The sequence below is a fragment of the Aythya ferina genome (genome assembly GCF_964211825.1).
Source record: "Aythya ferina genome assembly, chromosome: 9".
Classification (NCBI taxonomy): Eukaryota; Metazoa; Chordata; class Aves; order Anseriformes; family Anatidae; genus Aythya; species Aythya ferina.
In genome coordinates this window covers 23640688-23662697 of record NC_140305.1, presented here as the reverse complement: position 1 = coordinate 23662697, position 22010 = coordinate 23640688, and the positions used below count along the sequence as shown (strand labels likewise).

The 22010-nt window shown below is 40.2% G+C and overlaps 1 protein-coding gene across 1 annotated transcript; it reads left to right on the top strand.

The window, feature by feature from the left end:
• The first annotated feature begins 1327 nt into the window (after positions 1-1327).
• Positions 1328-16139, top strand: SAMD7 (sterile alpha motif domain containing 7). Its single transcript, XM_084530203.1, has 9 exons — positions 1328-1526; positions 7445-7548; positions 8126-8252; positions 8393-8529; positions 9665-9743; positions 11026-11705; positions 11965-12086; positions 12844-12954; positions 13940-16139. Exons 2-9 carry the CDS (start codon positions 7446-7448, stop codon positions 14210-14212), a joined length of 1632 nt encoding a protein of 543 aa, XP_084386329.1. The 5' UTR covers positions 1328-1526; position 7445; the 3' UTR covers positions 14213-16139.
• Positions 16140-22010: the final 5871 nt, after the last annotated feature.

The following is a 22010-nucleotide window of genomic DNA, read 5'->3' as shown; positions in this document are numbered from 1 at the left end:
TTCTCTCTCCAAACTTCCCTCATTAGGTAAAATAGAAAAAAATATACATGTATATGCATCCCTATTATATTGGTTTTGCTTCTACCATAGGAAGTATTTTTTCCTAATATTAAACTTTCCTACTTTTCCTGAAAAGTGATTAACATGGCTTAACACATCTGATGAAAAATATATGCTGATGCAATACTTTGCTCTTAATCTGTTTGGGCAACCCAATACCTCAGAAAGCGTTTGGTTCATCCTCACCCAGACAATCTTGAAACATCCCAGCAAAGGAGCTGTACTCAAGACTGTTTTGATTCATCACATTTCAAGTCACAAGCAAATTATTCTCAGGTTATTTTAAAAACACTAGCATTGGATTTTTTATTTTTATTTTTTGAAAAATAACAATTCTGGGTATGATTTTCTTCTTAATTAAGAAGGCTCAGAAAGCAACAGTACAGCCGCAGTAGCATCAACAACAAACATATTTAGTCGCCATTGCTAACTTTTTTTTAATACTATGCAATGTAGGATTTCTATGTGTTTTGCATTACGTTACAAAAAGGTAGCTCATTTTCTGTAAGGTCATGCTGAACTATAGCAGAATTACAGCCCTTTGTTAATGTTAATGCATCTCCGGCAGCAATTTTCGTAACGAATTTTCTCTAGGCTTAGGCATTGTGTTAACATTTGAGAGGACTTGGGGCAATTTTTTGATGTTGCAGCGAGCATTTGATGAACTTTAAGTGTGTGGACAAGGGATTAACAAACATTAACTCTGATGTGCCACCAGGTGACATGGATATTAGCAGAAACCAACCACACCCTGCCATTTTAAAATTTGCCACTTACCAGGCGTTCATTCTGAGAGTTAACCCACCGACAGTGAGAATTAAAGAGTAAATTGCCAGCTTGAGCAGTATAACCATCTGATCCCTGTGTTAGCCTCACAATATGCTTAACGGGATTTCCATCTCCTAGCTCTCCCCAATCCAATCGGATGCACAGTCTTGGAATAAGGCAGTTCTGGGGGGAACTCTTGCCAACTGCCAGAAGTCCACCGTTTCCGAAAATCAGCGCACAGAAGTAACACGATGCAGCAGAGCTAGGCACTTCTTAGCCACCTCTCCTATTTCTTTTTGGAACAGGAAGATTTTAAGTGAATGCATCAAGCATCTTAAAAGCTAACAACAGCTTAGCAGGTTAAACGTGAAATAGGTTTATCAGATCACTGCAGTGCTCTTCTTGTAATTATGTTTTTACAGCCTGGTTAGAGGATGCTATTGGAGAAGGGCTTGTGATGTCAGAGTGGGTAGGGCTTAGAAGCAGGGATGAGGGCTAATCAAGATAAATTCAATTTGTATTTAAAGTAAAGTCAGCGTTAGTTAAGGCAGTTTTTGACATGTTAATCTTGATGTGTTTTAAAAGCTGCCAATCACATTACTGAGGCAGCTCGAAAGGAAGACTTCTAGTGAAGGCACACGCTCTCGGAGGTTCATGGTGTCATCGTTTTTCTCAAAATTAAGGCCTTCACAATAGACGTAAGTATATGTAATAAAACTAAATAGTGCTATTTTTTAAATGTAAGTGGCTATGCTACATCCGCTAAGCAAGAAATGTATGATTTTTCATATTTTATAGGAAAGACATGATAGAAACTGCAGAGACCGAAGGAGCCTTCTTCACAGTGTTTTTCTTTAAAAGCAGCACTGGAATGAAAAGAGTAAAGTTAGGAGTACGCAGGGGCGATTTAGAAAAACTAAAGTATGTGATTAACTATGTACAGGTTTCTCAGCAATTTTTATGTGTATTCTCGTGGGTAAATAATCCTGCATGTTCAGGTGGAAACTCTGTATTTGTTTTAAAGCATAAATTTGATCATTTTGGAAACTTTTAAAGATTTATTACACAAATGAAAGGTTTTATTTGGGAAGGCTTTTCATTGCAAAATCAGTATTTTGCAAGCAAATTGGATACAGATTGAGTCACTTAATATACGCAAACCAATGTTTCACTGTCTTCTGTCACAAAATATTCTTAAAAGATAACTGTCTGTTAATGTGTAGAGCTGAATCTTTGTGCTAATTTATTTTTTTTTCAATGCTATAGATAAAAATCAATATTTTGCAGGTATTTCCTACAGCAGCGGATTTTCTAAATCAGTGTGCAATCGGAATTAATCAAGGCTATTGATTTTGGCTGTTTTCTTCTGATATACATACGTTAGATTTGCCTAATTAAAGTTTTGCTCCTATGCCTAGTCACTGTAACAAACCCCGGTGATAACAGCTTTGTAGAACACCAGCATATGCAGTGTGATATATTCTGTAAAAATAACGTTATGCTGTAAGAGTTCCTTACATCTTGGTATTATCGGAATATGTGGGTGGAATTAACTATAGACCGAGAAAGGCTTGGGCACTATTAAATTGCCTTCTAAGATAAAATTTCAAGCTGCTCAGTTACAGAATACGTGAATTTCCCCTCTCCCCCAAGCTCCAAAGATAGGGAAAGAGCGAGAGAGACAGTCCTGACTCAAGTAATTTTATTGTGGCCTGATCCTACAAACTGTGGAACAGAAAACATTCAGTCTGTTGAGCATGCTGACTTTTGAGTCTGTATACGGGAGCTAATCTGCAATTTCATGTTACTCTTGTAAAAGGTAAAAGGTCGTATTAAAACTTATAATTTTCTGTATGAATGTGGAAAATAATGATGGTTTTAGTATCTGAGATATGACTTGCATATATCTAAATATACCTGCAAATATTTTTTTAAATCAGTTTTATTTTAATCTTTTGATTTATAATGAAGAAAAGTAGCCTGAAAAGATTAGTAATAGAAAAAAAAAAAAAAAAAAAAAGTACCATCTTGTTTTATCTTAGTGGTCTAAGACACACCAAATGCAGTTTTCTACATTTTTATCAAAGAACTTTGGGAAGTCTGAAGGATACTGGTGTGATTCTAACTCAAGGGGAAAGGTGCTGAGGATTTGGTACAGGTTTTCAAGATTCAAACTCTTAGACAGTGGAAATCAAAGAGTTGTTAAATATAAATAGTTTTAAAGAGCCTTCCTGAAACATCTTCATCTTTCCTCTGTCTGGTTTCTTTTGGGACTGGCAGTGTTGTCATTTGCACTGGTATTTCAGGTTAAAGTAAGGCAAGAATCCCACTATAATTCAATTGCATTTCATTTTAAAATACCTGCCTTGTTCTCTGATCATCAGAAAGTTTTCCATTCCAAGTCTTGTACTTCCAATATTTAGAAATAAAAAATGGAAAAAACAAAACAACAAAAAAAACACCTTTCTTAATGCTTTAAAAGTAAAAATGATCTTTAAAAAGTGAAAAATATACTTTGTTTTTAACTGATCTCACTTATGCCATGTTTTATAATCTTTCAACTTCGAAAAGAATAAAAGACAACAAGATAATGTTTCAATGAAAAGACAAATGTCGTTGCCAATTATGAAATAAATCCGTAGGGAAAACAAATTTCATCATGCTTTTCTCTCTGCATATAACCCACGTAATGCAGAGCCCCATCCCTTATAAACAGATTGCCACGTACCAGTTTGTCAGGAGACGAGGGTCAGTGTGCCATGTTACACATAGACACACGCACGCACACACCCGCTCTGCTACCACCACTATTTTCATTAGCTCTTGCTTAGTTATTTTCCTATGTTTCTAGCAAGCATAGTTACAGCATTTTGTGTGCACGCTTAAGCTTCTGCTCAGTGGGAGCCTCTGGGTGCTGCCACAAATGCAACTCCAAGTCATTAGCACCGTGCTTCTGCAGGACCCAGTCTCTTGGTCCCAGCCTGGAGCTCAGGGAGATGCTAAGCAGAACTCCCCGCTCTGCTGCTCACCATCCTGTATCCGTACCACTCCCATGCCACGTCAAACAGCAGAAGGGCTGCTTCTTTTCCCTCCACCATCTGCCTGTCTCACCTGCTCAGGGCTCTTGCTGTGCACGTGTGCTCAGCACACAGCCTCTCTGCCATCCGTTTCAGTCGATAAAGCTGATGGTGTCTCGGTAGCAGGCAGGAACACCACCTTACCTCTGCTCCCACACATTTCAGTGGCAACAAGATGAACTCCTATTGCCAGCTTAACTTAGTACCCAAAGGACTGAATTTACCAGCACTAGGCCTTGATCTCTTCCCCAAACCAACATGCTTAAAAGAACTTTGACTTGCTGCTTGCAGTCTTAACAATTAGCTAGCTCCAAAGTGGTGAAACATCCATGTCTCCATTTCGGTGTAGCGGCATGCAACGTGAACTCTACTGGATGACACACACAGTGTAAATATAGTTATTTTCCTTTCTTTAGGGAATGTATCGTTCTCAATCCAGTTTTAGGATTACACTCTAATCTCAGTCTCTGAGCAGTCTGTGCCCACGTATCTAGGATTAGAATTTAGCCCTACAACTTCTCCAATGGTACCTCACCCCAATTAAGATGACATATTTCACAATCCTGTAGAACATAATGTTGGTATAATCCCTTTCTTGTTTTCCAAAAGTAACTTACTTTACTGGTTGTGGGTTCTTGAATAAGTACAACTTCAGCACTAGCATAGTTTAAAGGTAAGAACCCTTGATATGACAGTTAATAACACTAGAGTATTAATAATATTTATTTTTTCAACCAAAATCTGATTTCTCAAGTAATCACAACTTCTTTTTCTAAGAAAGGAGGCAATGGGAATTAAAATGATACTATGCATGAGTTGCTTCAGATATTTCACTCATAAGCTTGGATACACGCTTATATCATATGTTTAAGTGATTTCTCTGACATAAATTTACATGAAAATTTTAAACAATACCCAGCTTCTTTCAAAGAGTCCATAGATCCATTCATTGCAAAGGTATACCAAAAATTGCTTTAAAAATGCTAATTATATGCATTTGATGTATATAAAAGCAGTATTAGTCAATGAAATCTTAATGTGTTTAACTAAAATAATAACTCTTCCAATAAATCTGTACTATACATAAGATGGCATTATGATATGGACGCAGAACTGCTACAGACATTTTGAAAGCGCACAGAGGTTGATTAGATTTCCAAATGCTTCTGCTTCATGAAGTTCGTGTCTTGCCACTTCTTGTCTAATAAACTGAGACAGAATTAGTACTGGGTGAGTGGTTCTGCCTGCTGCCAAGAAGGGTTTGCTAAGGGTAAGACTCTAAAGGTACAGATTAACTTGTCTTCATCCCTGTAATGTGCTGTACAGCCAGGATTTGTGCAATAGGATCAGAGAAGAGCCATATATGAATGCAACACTGGACAGCTGGTGTGTATGAATTTATATGAACTCAGCGGCCGGATTTTGAGCTGCTCTTAAATCCCAGCTAATATATGTATCAGAAGTATACTTTCCCTGTTCTCTTCTTAGAGATTTTTTTTTTCTACTATGCTAGTTATTATGAAAATAGTATGAGCTTTAAGTACCCTAATTTTGACCTGCCAGTCAGAGCTCCAGCTAAATAACTCAAGAAGGTGTTTTTCCAAACAGTGTAACGAATTAAGAGAATTCAGTATCTCCTCCTGACACAAGGTTATATACTAGTCTTACTATTAGTTTGTTGAGCTAAGTATGTATCCTACCACACCAACTCAATACTTCCCTGAACAGGAAAGTCAGGGAACTTAGCAAGGAACTTAAAACTGATAACATACATACAAAACATTTCCTTTACATAAAATTTGCACCATACGGGTATTCTGATATCCAGCTTAGGAAAGCAGATTATTTTCAGTGGAAACAGCATCCTGAAAACTTTGACCAGAAATACCAGAGTTATTTTTCATGTATCTGAGAAGAAATCCAAGATAAATTAGACAGGATTGACTGGCACAACAGAAAACAAAACAAAACAGAACGGCTTCATGGAGCAACTCCAGTGAAAACCTCATTAAGGAATCAAACCCTCGTTTTGGCTCATGATGATTCAAAAACTGGGTCAGTGGAAGCAGTAAGCTACAGATGCAGTGGAAGATAAACTTTTAAGTGATATTATTCCATGACTTCTCAATATAATATCTATTCCTTATCAAACCAATAGACCACCTACTCTGCCTTTGCAAGGCTAAGTTGCTGATGTCATGAACGTTGCCTGAAGTGATGCTCTCTGAATCCTGGCATATCTTTAGTCATCCAATAGATAATAATCTATCAAAACTTACGGATCAGCTCCACTATGGAGGCTGCTGTATACAGAATGGAACCCTTTTTTTTTTCAGTGGAAATGCCAGCATTCAAAAGTTAACCTCACCTTTATAAAAGAAAGATTTTGAAAAAGGTTTTAGATAGTCTCTGCTCCAGCTCTGAAAGGAGACAGACACTGTCACCAGTGTAACTTGCTTCACATCCACACAAAATCCAGACCCTACAGCAAATAATGCTGTGATACTGGTGCTAATGGTTTCTAACCACAGTTACTGTCACTTGGGTGTTGGTCAAAACAGACAGGGTATACATGTATTTGATCCTACATGAAGGCGGTGGTTTTGGGTCAGAATAGATGGGTCTTTTCCCAGCAGGTTTTCCGTGATTCCACCCTTTAAAAGTTGCATCACATATTTTTAGTCACAGGTGTGATTTTATAGAGGAGAAAGAAGGTGTTTCTACTACAACAGCAAAAGTGCAGGAGTTCTAGTTAGGCCTGATGAACAAAAGCAAAATTGAATTGAAGCAATTTCCTAAAATGTTAAAGTGGTACAGCATTTCAGTCATCCGACAGGAGAAACTTTATCAGCGTTAACATTAACTTTGATTTTTTTCTTTCCTGATTTACTAAACTAAAACGATAAAAACCTCCTTTATTTTTTTTTTCCATGGCCCTTTGCTGGTTGCTTTGTCCCTTCACATTCTCCAGTCAGGTGCACCAGGATATACAGAAGTTAGGATGAAGTTTACAATTTCAGCTTCGTTTTCTAGTGCATTTAGTACAGCCCACTCAGCCATGAACAGAAACCACCCAGATGGTCACTGGACCAGTATGGTACAGCAAATATCTTCGCAGTTGCCTCCTATTTTTTGAGCTGCTGCACAGTTTAGTTCTGCACTAAAACGCTTTAGTACTGAGCTTTAGCATGCTTTAGCAGCTCAGAAGCACTTTGGCAGCTCAAATGCTCTTCATGAGGCACCCAGCATCCTAAACCGCTTTAAGTCTAAAGTATCCTTAAAAAAAAAAAAAAAAAAAAGAAAGAAAAAAAAGTCCACAATCTTTGCCAACACAGAATTGAGCATTTGCAGCATTCAGAAATGTGGAGAACACCACCAGATCAGGCTGCTCCAAACCCCATCCAGCCTGGCCTTAAATCACAGGGATGGGACAACTTGTATAAAACCTACTGTTCTTTACGTTGTTGAATGTCTTACTCCTTTCTTTGGGCCTGCTGATTCTGTTCTCACTGGAAAAAAACATTGCTGTCTCCTTACAGCATGACTCCTCGGGATCACATGAGAAAGATGTCTATGCTGGGGGAGCAAGGAGCTCTCGAAGAGAAGCACTTGTACCGGCTAGCAAGTGGCATGGCAGCAGGAGGTAAGCAGGAAGAAACCTTACGGCACATTTGTTTATAGGATTGCTAATCTCGAGAAACAGCCAGCAACAGGTTGAATGCCTTTTAAAAAGATCTCAAATTTCTCTTAGGAATAATTGGAAAAAGCATTTCGCTATCAAGGTAATTAAAAGTTAACATGGGGAATTGCTGGCATTCAGAAGCTGACCAAGAGGTGCTAAGCATCTGGAAGAGGAGTCAAGGCCACAGAGCAGCTCAGCAACAGACGCTGTAGCTGGACACAGAGGTTCTGGCTCTAATTGCAGGCTCTTCTTGCTAGAGCTGCTCTCTCACAACAAGGCTGGTCCCAGCCAGTAAGATTTTTTAAAAAGAAAAATCATATTAGAAATGAAAACTCTCTCTAACAGAGAACTTCACATTCATGGCTATGCTCTCCCAGTTTAATAGTGATATACAAGTTATTGCTGATTGTAAATTGTCCTTTTATACACTTGACTGTGCACACCCTGTTTATTTTTACTGCATTTTGATTGTATAAAACCGCATTAGTTAAACAAAGCAGTTAAGGTGGCAGCGGAAACTGTGTATGCTTTGTGTCAGAACTGCGGCAGCGCCAGGAGATGCTCATGAGGAATCAGCTGATGGCAGTAAACCCCCCGCTAATGGGCACTGGCCAGCAGAGAATGCAGGCGATTTCCTCCCAGTTTGAGCCTCGACTGGTAGACAGGTATTTTTCATCATTTCTCTAGTGTAATACTGCAATTAAAGAATAAATGTTCATGTGCTGTCCTTCAGTACATAAAAACCTTATATTAGTATTAACCAAACATTGTCCTTTCAATGTCTGAATGTCTTTTTTTCTCGCAGAGATTTGTTACCTTCCACAGAAATGGTGGCATCAGCTGACCCAAGACAGATTCATATAGCATCCCACCTCGGGCCCACAGTCCCACAGCACACAAACATGCCAAACATATTGTCCAACCGTGTTTATCCAGGCCCAGGTAATGAAGCACTGTCTGTAAGTTATAAGTGATAGCATGCAACTGAGAAAACAAATGGCACCTATTAGTTTTTTTCCCCCCATTGGTTTATCAGCAGTATCTGCAACCCTAATTTATTTTCTTTGGTAAAATAGTCTCACTAAAAGGAGACAATCTCTTACTAGGGATTCTAAACTGTGCCAGTTTAGGTCTTAAACACCAATTTCAACTTCTGTTAAATACACTGATTTCCAAACCATTTGCATCTTTCTGTTCTCTCTTTCCTTTTTTGTTTCCCAGGTATCGCACACCTAAACAGAAGTCTGCAGCTAAACAAATGAGTCCAATCAACATTTTCTGCTACATTTAACTCATGCTCATGTATCAGTATTAGCTGTTTTAAAAGACTACTTTATTGAACATATTCTCTAATCACAGTATCAGATGCCATTTTCTCTCTCAACAGATTACACTTTGTAATTGACTTGTTGGTTGTCCTAAATGGAGACTCAGAATTGCAGGGCACAGCTCTAAGGGAAGGCTGGATACCACAGCATGGCAGCAGAACTGTGGTACACACATCATGCTAAAAATATATTTACATGAGTTTATTTATAATCAGCTTATACACCGCTTTATACTGAGAGGTCCTATCTTATGGTTCCTTCTTTGACCAGAGGATGCAAACTCTGGATTCTGCATAGATCCATAGAAAGAATTTCTGGCTTCAGATTTTTTCCTCTAAACGCAGATCTCAAATAAGAAATTACCTCAAGAGAAAATGCCTTTTAAAATAACATGACATCTAGGCTGAAAATAGTCTTTAAGGAGCAGGTTTGCTTTGCTTAACCATTACTTTCTGAGCAGCTGTAACTACTTCAGAGACCTAAGTCACCAAATAACACAACCCTGCTACCTCCTTCCTTTATGGATAACGGCGGGTGCACCTAACGACACATCTGATCCTAGACTTCGTGCTTCTTCTACATATTCCCACTGAAGTAATGAACACAAGTAGTATTTAACTTGAAGTCACAGCAGCTTCCTGGAGAAGCACACGGTTCAAGCCTTAAAAAGCCTTTTGAAGTGCCTTTGCATTGCTCTGGGGTTTGTGCATTTGCTTGAGGAAACAATTTATTTTTTTTTTCTCTTTAAGGATACAGCTTTCTCCAGCCGGAATCCATGGAGGCTGTGGCCAGAAGGCAGGAACTTGTTCAAAAGCAAAATATTGCCAGGTAATTGAGAGTAAGCTTTGCTCTGAGGTGTGGGCCAGGATTAGGACAGCAAAGGCAGATGGAAGCAATGAAGTCACAGACTTTGCTGATTTTTTTATTAGGAATCATTGAGGTAGTTTTTCAAACCACCCAGAGAAGCAGAGGGCCCTCGTATCTCTGAGGGTCTGAGACTGTTGAACTTTCTGCTTGTCCCTATTTTGCTTTTAGCCTTAAAATGAGTTAGGGAACAGAAACAACCCCGTCAGCTTGGTTAAAGAAACAAACATGCTACAGATTGCAGACCCAGCCCTTGAGCTCTGGACCCAAACAGCCTGAAGTTACAAAAAGTCAAAAACAAATTCAAACTTTACAGCTGTGTGCTATCACATGCACTACTTTAAGCCTCTACAGCTGGGCCCTGGGGATGATTAGCCACGTCTCCACCCCACCAAGGGTGGACAGCTTTCCCAATTTAACCAAACGATGTGAATGTCAGGGTTACAACAGAGAGCCTGGTCATTTGTACCAGTTTCAGTGTAATCAGTAGCTGGTGAAGTAGTCACTAATGCCCTCCCTCACAGCCACACCATTTCCATAGGGAAACTCTGACCCCAGCTATACCTACACTGGGATTCGGCACAGCACTGAGCTGCAGCATCACTTGCATAAAGAGGTTAAGAGCAAAGAACTGATAAATTTTGATTAGGCATCTCAGGAGAACTATGACAGAAGTGTTTTAAGCTCTTCAGTAAGCCAGTCTTGATTGCTGAACTCCTCCAAGCACAAGACTTGCATCAACAATGTGCTTCACGTAACTGCTGCCACACAGTGTAAAAAAAAATAAATAAAAAATAGCTAGGCACAAATAGTGGCAGCCTATATCCCCTTGGCCATATCAGCACCACCACTGCCTGTTCAGGTTCTTCCCTCAGCCCACCAAACCCAAGAAAGCCCCAAAGTGAATAAGTTCAGCCTAAATCCCCAAGACAAATTCTTACCCAACTCTCAAGCCAGTCCTAGCACCTTCCCCCTGCATTCTGCCCCCAGCTCTCCCACTTCCTCTGGCTTTGATAACCAGGTGTTATCAAACAACCTGCTGCACCCCTGCAGCTGTGCTGGGCCCAAATGGGCCCAAATTTTTGTTCTTGAAGGGACTCTGCCCCTGACCAAGGTCCAGTGATCCCCCAATACTCTAGGCCCCGGAGGAGCAGGCCACGCTGTCAAATCTAACACGAAAAAAAAATAAAAGAGATGATTAAAGATCAGAGCTGCCCTGACTGCTTGTGCTCTGTGTGTCTCTTAGGATGGAAATGGAGATGAGTGCTCTTTTTCAGCAAAAAGAAATGGAGAAAGCTCATCGGAAAGGGCTGCTGGGCCTGGAAGCACCTTTCCTTTACCACGGGATGCCAGCCAGCCCCATTGCTTTCCGCGGCAGGCACAGACTACCTGAAGGCCACCTTCCCAGTGACTTATACGTTCATCGTACCACCCTCGATGAAATTCACGGCAACACTATGCTCATGGCAGCCAGCCCATACCCTCCAGTCGGCGCTCTGCAGAGGGAGAGGGGCCGCCGGCCAGGAAGAAGAGCTGGAAATCCCAAAACCGCAGACTGTGGTGCCAATGGCACCAAGAGCCAAGCCGAAGACAAAACTGCAGACCTTGCTTCCACCGCAGTGGATGACGAGAAAGAGGACAAGAAAGAAGCCGAGGTGGAGACACCAAACAAACATGAACAAAGCAAAAATCAGACCGAGCCATCTGCAGTTGCCAAAAACTGCAAAGAGTTTGAACAAGACCTGAGGAAAAACTGTGCTGCTCACGAAATTTCTGCTGAAAGCAACAGCTGCAGCAACACAAATGAGAAGGAATCTAATAGCTCTTGTGCTGCGTTTGATGACAAGTACATGTACCCTTCTGCAATCCCCTTCTCAGCACTACCATATGGGTTTCCAGTACCCAGCAACCCATTGCTAACTCCAGGTTTGTCAAGTCTCCAGCCTGCAGTTAAATGGCATATTGATATTCAGTATTATTAATGACTTGCTCTCTTGTTTCTTCCCTTTGATCTAAGCTAAATTTTGGTACAACAGAGTCATGGCAGCTAAATGTAGAATTTATACACAGTGCTGTTAAAATCTGGGGCTCTGGCTAAGTGTACAAATTCTTATGTTAACAGTCTTTTCCAACCGATTTGCCAGCAGAGTCCTAAAAACATTACGCTTGTCCTTCTTCCTTACAGGAGCACATGGCCTGATCCTGAACGGAGAAGACATTTCTACCATCGAAGACATTCGCAAGTGGACTGTGGATGATGTATACAACTTCATCAGCAGCCTCCCAGGCTGTTCAGATTATGCCCAGGTGATTACAAACATACCTCATGTTCACAGTCACATTTTAAGGTCTTTAGGATCATCTAGATTTAAAGGCCATCAAACGAATATGTTAGAGGTTAGCTAGTTGTCCCAAAGTTATAAATGTAGTAGTAGCCCATGCTCTGAGAGGTCGCATGCACTTCTGCTCGCATGCTGCAATCTGCAGTCATTGCTCATGACACATACTAAGAGGATCAGCAGCAAAACAACAATATAAAAAAAGTATCTTAATTGTTTTCTTTCTACATATCCTGCACAATTTTTAAAGCACTTCTATGTTATTGGATATTGGTTTAACCCACCTACCCCCTGAGCTTTTATGAGCGTCATTGCATTTAAAAAAGCGAAATATCATGAGAAATGCAAGAGGCTGAAATCACGTATACTGCTGGGAAAGATCTAACAAGATGAACACTCCTCTTTCATTGACAGCAGGCTGCTCAAGTTTCCTAAAATGAAACAAGCAACAAAACAACCCAAATGAAACAAACAAAAACCTCACTAATTAACATGGAAAGATGACAAAGTTCCCAAGAAAAGAAAGTAGACCAGCTACAGGCAAATGTGCAGCTATCTGTATATCTGAGCAAACAGCCTCACACTGCCGTTAAGAGAGAACTAGGAAGATAAAACACTAAAATTATTTCCTCCTTTTGTTGTCTATGCCTCGGGATTAAGCAAAAAAAATAACCAGTGAAGTCTGCTTTATCACCCCATGATGGTATTTTTTTGTTTCATGTAAGATATTCAAAGACCACGCTATTGATGGAGAAACCCTCCCGCTGCTAACAGAAGAACATCTCCTGGATACGATGGGTTTAAAACTCGGACCAGCATTAAAAATCCGCTCTCAGGTATGATCACCAAATGTGCCAAAACCAGAAAGTCACAAAGACGTGAAAGAGTCAGAAGTTATCAGGATATTTTTTTTCTAAACAAAAACGTTTGTGTTTTTTTTTTTCTCACTGATTAGGTAATTACTGTTAATATTGAGGTTAAAAAAAAAAAAAAAAAAGGCTTCCAGCATAGTTTGCTTTTGCTTCTCTGCACATACTGACAGCACGCAGGGAGACACTGGAGGTGGAGGGCTTGTGAGGACCGATAGTTTGAGAGATGCCCAAACTAGAGTGAGGACACAACTGAACTGGAGGCTAAGCTGAGGCTGGCAATGGAAAAGATGGATTTGATGATTTTGATGGATTTATTCTATTGCACTCTTTTCCTTTCCCAGCTGGTAAGAAGTGTTCTGATACATACTTGCTTTTGCTCCAGCCTGGCCTTTAAAGATGCCAAGTGAATGTTTCTACAGCCTTTCTGGGAATATAACCTTACATGTTTCATAGGCAGGCCGTCCCTTTATGTTTAAAATTTTCTGCTCTTCATTTCATCCAGTAATATAAACTCTCTGTGTGTTTCTGTTGTCTGCCTGTCTGTTTTCTTTAATCTCAAGCTCTCTGTCACTCTTCTTTTTAAAACCACCTTCCCAGCTCCTGGCTGGCAGTTTGCCTCCCCTCTGTCTCCTGGGTGCCACAGTACCTAGAGAGCAAGAGTTGTCAGCGCCAGCACGCTGAGCCATTTCCCAGGCAGGCTGTGCTGAGCATTGCCAAGCTCCTTCCACAAGAAAAATGGAAAAAGGCCGAGCCTAGAAAAATATGAGAGAGAAAATAGGAGAGATTTTTTTTTTTTTTCACTTTTGCTAACCACTGATAAGATGGTTGGGATCTACACGGCTTCTAGGCTTTGTCCCTGGCATTGCTACGTGACAGCCAGCCTTAACATTTAGTGATGTTAACTCTACCTCAAAAAGCAGCTCCTGCAACTGTGTTTCTGTCTTTAAAGGTGTCTCGACGTCTGGGCAACGTGCTCTACATGATGAATCTTCCTTTGTCCGTGCCTCTGCCGTCTGCTCCAGGCAAACCATCAGACCAGCCCTCCGACATCGCCTCCCCTCTTCACTGCAACAGCAGTGGTGATGCTCTGGATAGTCCCTGCTCGCAAGGTCCAGAAGCTTCAAAAACAGTGGAGCAGATTGTTTCAGAAAGCAGGGAAAATCCGTGTGACACAGCTGGGTCTCAGGCTGACTTCCAGATGATCACTTTTCAAAAAAGTTGAGCTGGGTCCAGGGCATAAAACATTATTGCTGATACAGGAACCTCTAGTTACGAAGTGTTTGAGAGGATAGCTGCAGCCTGAAACCCCTGCATGATTGGGACTGAACAAAGTAAGCTGCAAATGATGCATGAGGCAGTGTGGCATCTCAAAAGCATTTTAAAAATGCGACTACATATTAGTGCAATTTCTTTCAAGTGCAATTCATTTAAAAGGATATCAGTACAGCTCACAGATACATTTAAATTTTCATTAAAGTCTGGTGTCATCACTGACATTTGTCAGAGGCTGAGAGCACTCCGTACAGTTTTGCAGGCTGCTGAGGAACTACCAGGAAAAGCTACGGCTGCACAGCTGGCTTCTGCTTCTGTTGAAGCAAAATTTACACAGAAAATGTATACAGCGGCATTTACATAGAATTCATTGGGAGACTAAGGAATTGCCTGCTACAGAGAGAGAAATATACCCTGGACTCAACAATTTGAGTTAAGTCCATTCCCATTCTAGATCGAAGCCTTTCAAAGTGCCTGGGAAGGAGGTAAGGGTATAGGCAGGGTACGCAGATTAAATCCAGGACATCAAAATATTGTGTGTAGCTGCTGTTTTAATTATTCTGAGGCATTATTAATGTCAGGGCTGGAAACTGCTTTGAGTGACTGCATGGATGAGCTGAGTTTAGAGTGAAGCACAGGCAGATGCTGCCATGAAGACCCGTCACAGAGACAGCAACATCCCTGGAGGTGGCAGGCTGAAAGGCTCCTGGTTCCTGCCAGCCTCGCTCCCTGCAGCAGCACCCTTCACCTCTGCTCCCCTGGGCAGGCCACGGACAGCCCTTCACTCAGCGATGTTCTTCATATTGGAAGAGGTCACCAACTGTAGCCTGAAAGCTGTCTTTTCTCTGCAAAACTGTGTTTTCCCCTCACTTTTGCTACCTATGACTACTTACCAATTATGCTGTCCAAACTTTGCAGCCTTGAGAGGAAGGGCAAGTATCTACAGCAGTCTCATAAAAGGAGTTAAGCCTGATTCTGCTTTTGCTGAACACTCTGCCACTGACTCCAGCTATGGCAGTTTGGGGCTTTGTGTGTTAATCTCCAAATACTGTACGCAGGGTATACATTTTTAGGGTTAACTGATAAATTCCAGTAAGGCCTGATGGACAACGGTGAAATGCTACGCAGCAAAATACTCCAAAGTTGCTGGCAGTGATCTTCTGTGATCGTGTGAAATTATTGGGACTCTTTCCATTAACACGAGAGTTTGATTATGTCTTACACATCATGTGAGGGCATCTTTCACATAAGGAACTGTTTACTGAATACTCAATGGTGTTTAGAAAAAGCAAAATTATGAGCTGAAATTGGAAAGCCTGCGTATAATTCCATAAGACTGCCTAAGAAGAGTACAACAGCATGATTAATCTTGGAATGGCTTTGCTTGGAATTAGTTTGCTGTTTGCTTTGTCTCAATGAGTTTCACAAAGTGTCAAGCTCCGTTCTCTTTATTAACTTTTCTATATTTTTTCAAGGCTTTAAAACTTAGTAAGGCAGCTTGGAGAGTTTTTTGTTGAACTTAATAATGAAAAATGTTTACTTTTCCAGATTCTGGATAAAACACGATTTTCAATGTAGAAAAGTCCTGTTTGTAATGCTTTTACTTGTTATTTTAACATGTAACTTCTTAGATTACTTGCATCAGAAGAAAAGTTTTACTTTTATAGTAATTTAATTGTTATGATTTCCCCCTTTTTTGAAGTAGATTCTTCATGAAACGTTGGTGAAAAAGCAAATATTTTTATATAGTAAAAGTTTCAGGGACACCAATTTTGTTTAGCATCTGAAACAATTTCTAACTTTATTGTTGTTGTTGGTTGTTTGTAAAGTTGACTATCATAGTGGCAATGCCACTTATCTAATTAAACACAATTAATGTACTGGTTTTCCAATGGCACCCTGCCTCCTCACCGTCTTAATCTTCATGAGACCTCCACCCTGATGCATTTTAAGGTCAATTGGGCCACAAGATGTCGCTGCAAAGCTGCGAGAGGTTAGCCAAATCCATCCCAAAGTGACACGCAGCACACTGGGGGTACAGGTGGCCTGTCAAGAGCAAGGATGTGAAGAAACTGAACTTGTTTTTCTAAAGTAGCAGCAGAGGAGCTTGACTTGAAATCCCATATGCCAGGGAAGAAAGCCTGAAATCTGGTTCTGAAGTGTGTGACTATTTTTGTAAATGGCTCAGACGTGAACGGTTCCAAAAGCAGAGAAAGCCGGGATCCAAACTTTGCAGTCTGATACCACTTCTGCAATTAAAAAAAAAAAAAAAAAAAAAAAAAAAAAAAAGACATGAAAGCATGTGATGTGATCCTGTGCACATACTGGGCTCTTCTTCCCAAAACTACAAAAGGAATGACTTCATGGCTTCCTGTACTGGGAGGAGACGCATCAGAGCAGCTAAACTGCAACAAGGCCTAGACTGCATACTGTGCTAGGGGGAAATAGGAAGGAAAGGGGTTTACCTAAATAGACATAATCTTTTCTATTTCTAACGAAGGAAATACCACTAGTAATGAAAGTTTCCTCCCTGACAAACACTTCAGAAAGAAAGAAAAGCAAAACAAAACAAAAATAAGGTTAAAATTCAATATATATAGAGAGAGAGAATCAGTAGACAGTCATACTTTCATTTTTGTTTTGTTTTCAGGTGTTATGTTTACACTGAAACACTCGAGGCCTTGCTGATTCTCAGCATCTGCATGTGGTTTTTTGTTTTTCAGTGCTTATTCCGGCTGCACAGGGGTGTAGCTAGCAATCACAAGTGGCAGAGCTGGCAGAACTGTGGTACTTGTTGATTTGCTGGTGGCTATACCTCCTCTGTGCTCATTTTATCTGCTACACTATTTAAATCCCATTGGAATGCAGATGATGTATTTTAATACATACGGCACCATCAGAGGTGTTTCCCTTAACATCAGCTGTGTGTTAGGCTGTAACACCGATGCATTAACAGCTCTGCTGGGTGGAGTTGCAGTCATCCAACCATATCCAAATGTAATTTTGATAAAAGTTACATGAAAGCAGACACAAATCAAAGCCAGTGGTTCAATAAAATGAAGCATCTATCACCTGAATGTGGCATAAGAGACCCAAATTCCTCATCACCTTCCTGTACTGGTTTTGCATTTAACATGTTAACTAACAGTGACAGAACAGCATTTAACAGAATCCTATAATGAGGGAGCTTTCAGATCAGATGAACAACAATCTAAACTCGGCACTTAAGGTATACCTAAGATTGAAACCCCTTAAGAAATGTTTGTTTGTTTTTTTTTCCTATCTGGGAAAAATAAACAAAACCCAAAAACACCAACAACCAAGATTGCAGGTGGAGATGGCTAAACATTGAGTGAATGCCTTATTTTACTTTGCTTGCACATGCAGCTTTGGCCTGTTGAGCTGTCTTTATCCCAACCCATGCGTTATCTCACTTTCACTTTTCTGACTCTCTCCCCAGCTTCCACTGGGGGCGAGTGAGCACATGGCTGCGTGGTGCTGAGCTGCCTGCCAGGGCTAAACCACAGCAGAGGCTCCTGTGTTTAAAGACTTCCTTAATATACATCAGTGCAGTACAGCCAGTCAGGCTCAAAGTTGCTACTAATGTTCAAATCAATTTGTTCCTATGTATGTGCTACACGAGCAACCATGCTATGTTCTTGGCTCTCCGATGGGTTTGTGAAACAGTCTTCTCCTCAGAGAATGCAAGAAACGGTGATAAGAAGCCATAGTTTTATGGGGAGAAGTGTACACTTTCCTTTTTCCCATTATTCCTGCCTGCTGTTCTATATGTACTTAAAAGCTAGGATGTCTGAGCGTTGAGTGACCTCCACCCAGCCTTCATTCGCATTCAACTTGTATTCATTCCTTTGCAGACTTCCCTTTAAACAAACAAACAAGCAAAAAAAAAAGTCATCAAAGTTCACATCAGTGCAAGAGCCTGACATAGTAAACTATATCAAAATAGAATTTCCTTATTAAAATGTAAGTCTGAGCATACATGGACAGCCATCCGTGTTTTTAAGAGTGCTGTCCTTGGCAGCACCAGGAAAATGAAAGCATGGAACTGAGCTTTGTAATACAACCCAAATACCTGAGCCAAATAAGAAAGGTTTTTGACTGACATGGATGTGCAATGCATTTTACAAACCGTGTGCATAGTAGTCAAAGCCCCATGCAGCTTTCAGATCAGATAGATGTAATCCAAAACTATTGTAAGAACCTTTCCCAAGGCCTCCTTTGTACATGAGCTATTCATTCTACTTCTAATACAATCCACAAAACTCTGCATTTATTTGCTAAATCAGTCTCTTCTGTGCTTTAAAACTCCCCCTACTATTTGCCATAAACAAATTGCATGCGCTCTGACTTCCACCAGGGCAGGTACATGCTTCAGCCCTTTACAAAACACCTGGTCAAAGGAAGAAGCGTGATGCTCTATGAATCAGCCTATTTGACCCCATATTTTCATCTCAGCCCTTCATTATTCACTGGAAAATAACAAGTCTGTTCAATGAGGCTGGGTATTCATCAGGGTTCTCCTACCTGTGATGCTTGGCTTTGACTAAGCCTTCATGCTATAGTAATTCTAAAATAATAGGAATACATTTTACGGTAAGCAGAAAACCTGCCTCTCCTATTTCATTTGTTGTAGGCCACCAAAAAAAAATATTTTTTATTCCGTTGACTTGGCCTTTATACATTCCTTTCCCTTGCCCTCCTGCCAAGTTTACCTAAGTCTGTATTCTTCCAAGCAGACATTAGTTCTGCTGCTATCCGTGTGTTCTTCTTGGACAACAATTTCCCTGTTGTTAAGGATACAAAGTCTTTTACCAAGATTATAGAAAAAAGGAACCTATTGCCTATGTTACACAGAGAATGATATTTTTCCTATAGTACAATGAAGACACAAATAGGTGTTTTGCTTTTACAACATTTAAAAACACAAGTATCTGGCATCTGCATGTGTGAACTACTGAAATAAAAATCAATCAACCAAAATAGCAAACAGAAAAAGCACTCCTAACCAAAGGGGAAAAAAGAAAGCATCACAAATCAATCTGGTTTCATCTTTGCTGATTACCTTTCAGTTACAAGGTTCAAACAGTTCTGCAAGATAAGTGCTGCTCAGCCTGTGATTCATGGGCTTCCAGCAGTCTGTAAACAGTCTGCATTGATGGGCTGTAAAGCACTCACCAGCTTCTGGTTGAATCCGTTAATTTGAGAAATGTAAACCCGAGAATCACATTTTTATATAACAAGGATTTTAAACTCAAACACTTGTAATCATATCAACAAACGTATGGTTTTATAAAACAATAACATTTAGTTTTTCCTAATGCTAGATCTTTAATTAGTGCCATTCTCCTCCCCCTCCTGCTACTGCCAAAAAATACAGAGGTACGCAAGCCTCTTTTTTTTCTTTCCAAAAGCCTGATCTTATTCTTCCAAAAAATTGGTTGATGTATTTTCCATTTAACTTTTTTTGTATATCCAGGTATATCCCCGCTGACTCCGGTATGGTTTGCTGGACCAGCAGTATTGACATCAGGAGGGTCGTATCCTTACTAGGTTCACCAGGGAGTAAAATAAAAAAATATTCTTGCAATGAACAAAGCTGCTATCTGAAATTGATGAAACTGATTACATAAGGCCTAGAATCAGGGGAAAATCATGCTTAGTTCAACTATGTTTTTTTGTAGGTTATAAATATCAAATAATTCTGAGTTATGCAGAAATGAAAAGGAACTTGCAAGAATGGAGTTATTGCAGAAGCTTCTTAGTAAAACATAATTCTGGAGATTTTTCTAATGAATCTTTGTTGCTCTGCTAAATTAAAAGCTGAGTGGCGAACTAAATATTTATAAGCTTCTGAGATGGAAGTGACTCAGGATATGTCTACACTGGAGTGTGCTTCTGAGTAATGACTCGTGTTTGTGGGTGGATGTTAGCTAAACCTGCCATGAAAGTATGTGTTGCTGTACAGTATGAGGCCCATCTTCTTTGTATTTTGAACACATATTCAATGCTGAAGCTGACTGGATAAAATGGGAAGTCACTCCAGAGCCTGCAGCATGCTATCGTGTATAGATGCTCTAGGAAATGGCTCCTAATGCATCATTTGGGAATTTGTCTATCCTCAGCTCCCTCCATGGATGTTCTTCCCTCCTTCCTGCCTTCCCTCCCACCCATCCTCCTTCCCCTCAGCATAACGGTTGAGGTAACTCTGATTCATGTTTTCCCATCTCTTTCCCCAAAGCCAGAAGGATTAACCATGGGTCCAGAGCTTTATAAAAATGAATGGCTAGTTCAGCAGAACAGATGCTTGGTTGAACTTCTGGTATTACCTCAATTTCTGTGTTGCAGAAGGCAGCGTGACGCCAAAGATAATTCGTGACATGCTGGGCAGTAATCCAGTTGCCGATGTGGACTTGCACTTCTGGTGCATATCAACTATGCCACAGTGGTAAGACCACATCATCTTACCAGTGTGACCAACGCTGGCCCAATAGCACACATGCCAGTAAATTGCCAGGAACAAGTGAATGTAAGGGTAGAAGAAAATATATACCAGAGAGAGTAAAACACTGCCTGCCTTAGTGTCCTGCCTCAGAGGCCAATAAAGGACACCTAAAATCAGAGTGTAAAAGCAAAGCAAATGTCTCAGAGCACTTCTTTTATCTACAAGGATCTATTATATACCAGCCAGAGGAGATTTTTTTTGTTGTTTCATGAATGTATCTTTTTTTTTTTTTTTGTTAAGCTAAGTTTCCAGCATCCCTGCTGCCATATTAGATAACATAGTTGATTACACACAAGCTAATGAAATGCTGTGGGTTTTGCTTCAGTTGACAAAGGAAACCACTCCGATTGCATGCAATATCCTTCACAACAGTAATTTAAGTTTTCGTGATTCAGGAAACCTTATCTAACAAAAATGGCAGTTGTCACTTAAGAGGCTGTAAATTCACCACATAATTCTGAAATGCTCCTTTTCCAACATGCCCCACAGTTAACACAGACACTTACCTTAAAGGCAAGCAGTTTGAACCTCCACTTCCATCGCCTGATTTTCTTGAGATTCTGCCAGTTGTGTCTCTCCTGTTCTCCAGCCATACTTGCGAGTACAAATGAGCTTGTCCCGTGCAAGATTCAGTCTTGTTAGGGTCCACATTCCACAGTGATAGTAAGTTCTGTACCCAGTGCCTCACACTGGAGGATACAATCCCTGGCCCACTTTCTGTCCTTCAGTCCTTTTCAGAGATCTGCTTGAGGTGGTCAGTTTACTGACAGCAAACCATGACAGCAACAGGCCACTCTTCATTGTTTTATTTGTCAAATTATACTCTTCGTGCTTGTGTCCTGATCATTAATTCTTGGTTGCTTCAGTTGCCAAACCATCGTTTTGGCACCAATGGAAGATTGTTATTATTAGCAAGCCATACGTTGCAGATGGCTAAAAGTTCTTCTGCAAGAAATCCTCAATTTCAGATGTGCTTTTATGTTACTGTAAGGTAAGCACATTAAATAACTGTTAAAATGATCGCTGTTTTAAAAACACATTTTTGAATAAATATATTTCACCTAAATTTTACGAGAGATTGCTTTATTGTAACCATAAAAACTTTAATTCTCTGTATTTACGATTTCCTTTCCTGAATGATACTTTCTCTAGTTCTCTCTGCAGTCAGCCAGCTTAATTTGTAACTTGTATAGATTTTCTGCCCAGCAACAGCAAGAGGAAAACG

Bases quoted from the DNA above. Each gene is read 5' to 3' on its own strand.
- SAMD7 (XM_084530203.1), top strand. From the start codon at position 7,446: ATGACTCCTCGGGATCACATGAGAAAGATGTCTATGCTGGGGGAGCAA. The intron at 8,530-9,664 runs GTAATGAAGCAC...TTTCTCTTTAAG, and splicing joins CCGTGTTTATCCAGGCCCAG to GATACAGCTTTCTCCAGCCG. The intron at 12,955-13,939 runs GTATGATCACCA...CTGTCTTTAAAG, and splicing joins CATTAAAAATCCGCTCTCAG to GTGTCTCGACGTCTGGGCAA.